Source organism: Orbicella franksi, chromosome 9 (assembly GCF_964199315.1).
Source record: "Orbicella franksi chromosome 9, jaOrbFran1.1, whole genome shotgun sequence".
Lineage (NCBI taxonomy): Eukaryota > Metazoa > Cnidaria > Anthozoa > Scleractinia > Merulinidae > Orbicella > Orbicella franksi.
Window position 1 is genome coordinate 4,270,946 of NC_138153.1, and position 3,855 is coordinate 4,274,800.

A 3,855-nucleotide genomic window follows, 5' to 3' on the forward strand; every position below is an offset into this window, starting at 1 on the left:
ATGTGCGGGCTGTAATGCCTGTTATGTCGGTGAAACCTCCCGACATTTTTCCACACGCGTACGTGAGCACTTAGCCGTTGATAGGGCCTCTCACATCTTCAAACATCTTCAGAATTCTGAACGTTGTCGCTCATTGTGTTCAATAGACTGCTTTCATATTTTAGATCACGCCACTATCAGCTTTCAACTCAAGATAAAGGAGGCTATTCATATTCAAAAAGAACTACCTTCCCTCAATCAGCAATTACACCATGTGAATCTAAAATTATCCTTTTAACTTACACCTTTTCACGTTCTTGTTGTTACTATTTGTCTTAATTAGCATTTTTGCCTACTTATTATTCACCTTGCTTTGTAATCATTCAGTCAACTGAAGATGACAGAAGCTCTGTCGAAACATGTCTTGCAAACTTAAAAAATTGGTCGTTTTCCTTAAAATATTTACATGTCTGCTGCTATCTAGACCTTTTGAAAACTTGATTTGCTATATTTGCTATTGCTCTGGTAAAATTGCTGTGATGTCTCTTATGTACACGATTTTCTATAGTCGAACAACAGATATCAAAGATTAGGTAATACATAGTGAATTACTGGGATCTCATTGGCACTCAATAAATCCTGTTACAGACTGTACCTGCATGCTGCAAAATTGCACACTTGAACTAGACTCTGGCCCTGCCCTGCCCCAAATAAATATAACAGCTCTTGTGCGGAGCTATGTTTAGATTCATTTACTCACTTTTAATTTTCTCTCACTGACCGCAGTAAAATTGTGACTGCACGAATCTTTTAAATTCTCTAGGTAAAATTTTGTTGCTCCAGAAAATATCTAGTATATTCCCCCACAGAGAGGGTTTTTTGTTTTTCAACCCCCACCCACCCCAATTCCAATTACGTCTCTTACTTTCCTACCATAATTTTGGCCGTTGATAACCGTCCTGTGAAGTGGGTATTTGCATTTTCTTGAACACTTATGCATATATTAACAACAGCTAATAAAGCAAACTGGATAAAAAAAGAATTATTATAATGACTGAAAAAATTACTTAATTGTGATTGGCTGAGAGCAGGCCAATTTGTCATTAATTTTTAAACACAGTAGTGTAATTTTCTCAGTCATAGTAAGTGAGTAACCATATGAAAGCTCAGATGAGCAGTAATGGATTTTCACTACTAGCACTATATAAGAAAATTCTTTCAAATTCCATTGGCCTATTAAGATGCATTTTAAGAGATTTTTCAGATATCCCTCATAGTGTAGATCCTTAATTGCACTCGCATTCATATGATTACCTATACTGATTAAATAGTTAAGATCAAGAAAAATTATTATAATAAATATATTATTATAAACATTATGGCCTCCATTTGGTGAGAAAATGTGCTCGGATATTTGTCCACAGACATAATATATATGTGTTCTGAGAAGCGAACAGTTTGCCGAACGCATATAGCTCAAGGAAATCTCTGAGCTTCATTAGGAACAGATAATGTCCAAGTACAAATAACCGAGCATATTTTCATGCCGATTGGATTATTTGTGTGTGAAAAATTCCTGGGCCTGCGATTCTCAGGTTGGTAAAAGCTAGAGAAAAGTTAGAGAAAACTGTCTTGAAAACTTTAACGACTAGTCAAGAATATTAATGCAGTGCTTTGGCTACTCTAAGTTCACATGACATCTGACAATAAAAACTACATGCATTGCCTGCCAAAAGCAAGCAAAATCCAGGACATCAGAGGGTAACACGTATTGGTGCATTGTTTCCTGGGAATGTTCACTGACAACCTCATGAAATTTCTAATTATGTCTGTGTTGACTGCTTTATATAACAAATATCATAATGACTGGTCCCACGGCAAAAAATTGAGTTTGTCGTGAAACAAAAGTAACTGTTTCCCTCAGGACTAATCATCAAGACCAGTGTTAAATAATTTCAAAAGTGTCAGGCGTGATCTTCATGGTTGATTTAGAAGAGTGTAATTGATCAAGCTAGCTTCTACATGTATTTAATAAACTGCACCCATACTGCTGATGCAAAATAATGATGTTGGCCTTAAAAGTGCATTCTTGCTATAAAAGAGTCTCTACATTAGCTGTTTCTTCTGCCCTAATCCCGTAACTCCCATTACTGTTAAGTGCTTTTCTTTCTTTTGCTCTGTTTTTGTACAGGTAAGCAAACAGAGCTATGATCAGTACTAGTACCGCAGGATACCCACCACAGGACTGACGATCAAGCCCAATTCAAGTTTGCCAGCTGAAAGAACATATGATATAAAAACAAATCTTTGAGTTAATTAAATTCTACAAAATTGCAGTGTTTTGGAAAAGTATATAATTATATGCAAACCCTTTTCTGGAGGTTACCCTGATTCCAGAGATTTTCAATCCTCTATTTCTCTTGAACCCATGAGAAATTCTCCTTTTTTCATAGAAGGTTGAAGCATAAGGCAATATTTAAAATTTGCATGGAGAATGTACATGTACATAAAAATGTTCGGTGTGTAACCAGGCATGTTAAAAATTGGTAAAAAAGGAAAGGAATTAAATGGTTGTCACTCATTTAGTTTTATCACACATCTATTACATATTCTAGCAGGACGCCGTTTAACATTTGCATTTTCCATCTTTTGCTGAAGAAGGCAACAGTAGTGGCCGAAACGTCCGATAACCATATTTTTAGCCAGTGACAACCATTTAATTCCTTTCCTTTTTTACCAATTTTTTTTGTACATGTACATGTAGCATTACATCAGTGGTCACTTACTGTAGGTGCTTTTTGTAATTAAGCTTAGCATCTCTTCAATTATGAGATAGATAACTAGGTGATGTAAGGTAGGTGTAAAGGTTAATGACTGCATAATAAAACGCAGCAAAGTTAAGTGTATTAGTTCAGTGACTTCATCTCAACAACCCTCCTAGTTAGAAGGTTTCTATTTAAATAACTATGCAAGTATTTATGAACTAACCATTAGGATCTGGCTTCAAACTTGGTGTCACAGTCTAATAATTTGTAGGTGTACCAGCTGAAATTGATATTTAAAGCAAAATAATGTAAGTGGTGACGACCTCATCCCTTAACAACTCTCTCTTACCTAAATGTCATAATGATGTCTATTTTTTTATTTTATGTACTAACCATCAGGATCTGGCTTCAAACTTGGTATACTCACAGTCAAATTTGTAGGTTTACCAACTGAAATTGATATTTAAAACAATATGAGTGGTGACGACCTCATCCCTAACTCTATCTTACCTAAATGTCATGATGTTTTCTATTATTAGCGGAGCTCTGATGGTTGGAAGGGCCGCATCCAAGTGAAGCGCCATAACTATGGGAACAGAACCTCATGCATGCATAGAAATAGAAAATCATGCAACTCTTTTTCCACGGTCAACAGGGCAAGCAGCATGGATGGTGGGGCACATGTGCCCTATGCTGATGAAAAACGATGACATTGCACAACATGGTGGCCATGCATGTACTCCTGCTAATAGGAGTCGGACCAAGGCATGCAGCCTTGGCTTGGGATCTAATTCAGCTGGACACAAAAATTTTGCTTTTATTTACTGCCGTTTACTTTCGGTTAGCATTTATATACTGTGTTTGCTTACGGTTAGCATTTATTTGCTGCTGTTTGTTTGCGGTTAGCATTTATTTACTGCTGTTTGCTTGCGGTTAGCATTTATTTGCTGCTGTTTGTTTGTTGTTAGCATTTATTTACTGCTGTCATTTTGTGGTTAGCATTTATTTACTGCTGTTTGCTTGCGGTTAGCATTTTATTCACTGCTGTTTGCTTGTGGTTAGCATTTATTTACTGCTGTTTGCTTGTAGTTAGCATTTTATTCACTGCTGT

The 3,855-nt window shown here is 36.3% G+C and overlaps 1 protein-coding gene across 2 annotated transcripts in view; it reads right to left on the reverse strand.

Annotated features, from left to right (window-relative positions):
- Window positions 1-1,156: 1,156 nt before the first annotated feature.
- The window catches only part of LOC145496837 (uncharacterized), a 26,526-nt gene continuing 23,827 nt past the window's right edge, over window positions 1,157-3,855 (reverse strand). For both annotated transcript variants that reach the window (XM_081476593.1, XM_081476592.1), the window contains 3 exons: window positions 3,138-3,194; window positions 2,968-3,024; window positions 1,157-2,255 (listed from right to left, as the gene is read on the reverse strand). In XM_081476593.1, the coding sequence (XP_081332719.1) occupies window positions 3,002-3,024; window positions 3,138-3,194 (80 nt within the window). In that variant the 3' untranslated portion in view covers window positions 1,157-2,255; window positions 2,968-3,001. The remainder of the gene's footprint in view (window positions 2,256-2,967; window positions 3,025-3,137; window positions 3,195-3,855) is intronic.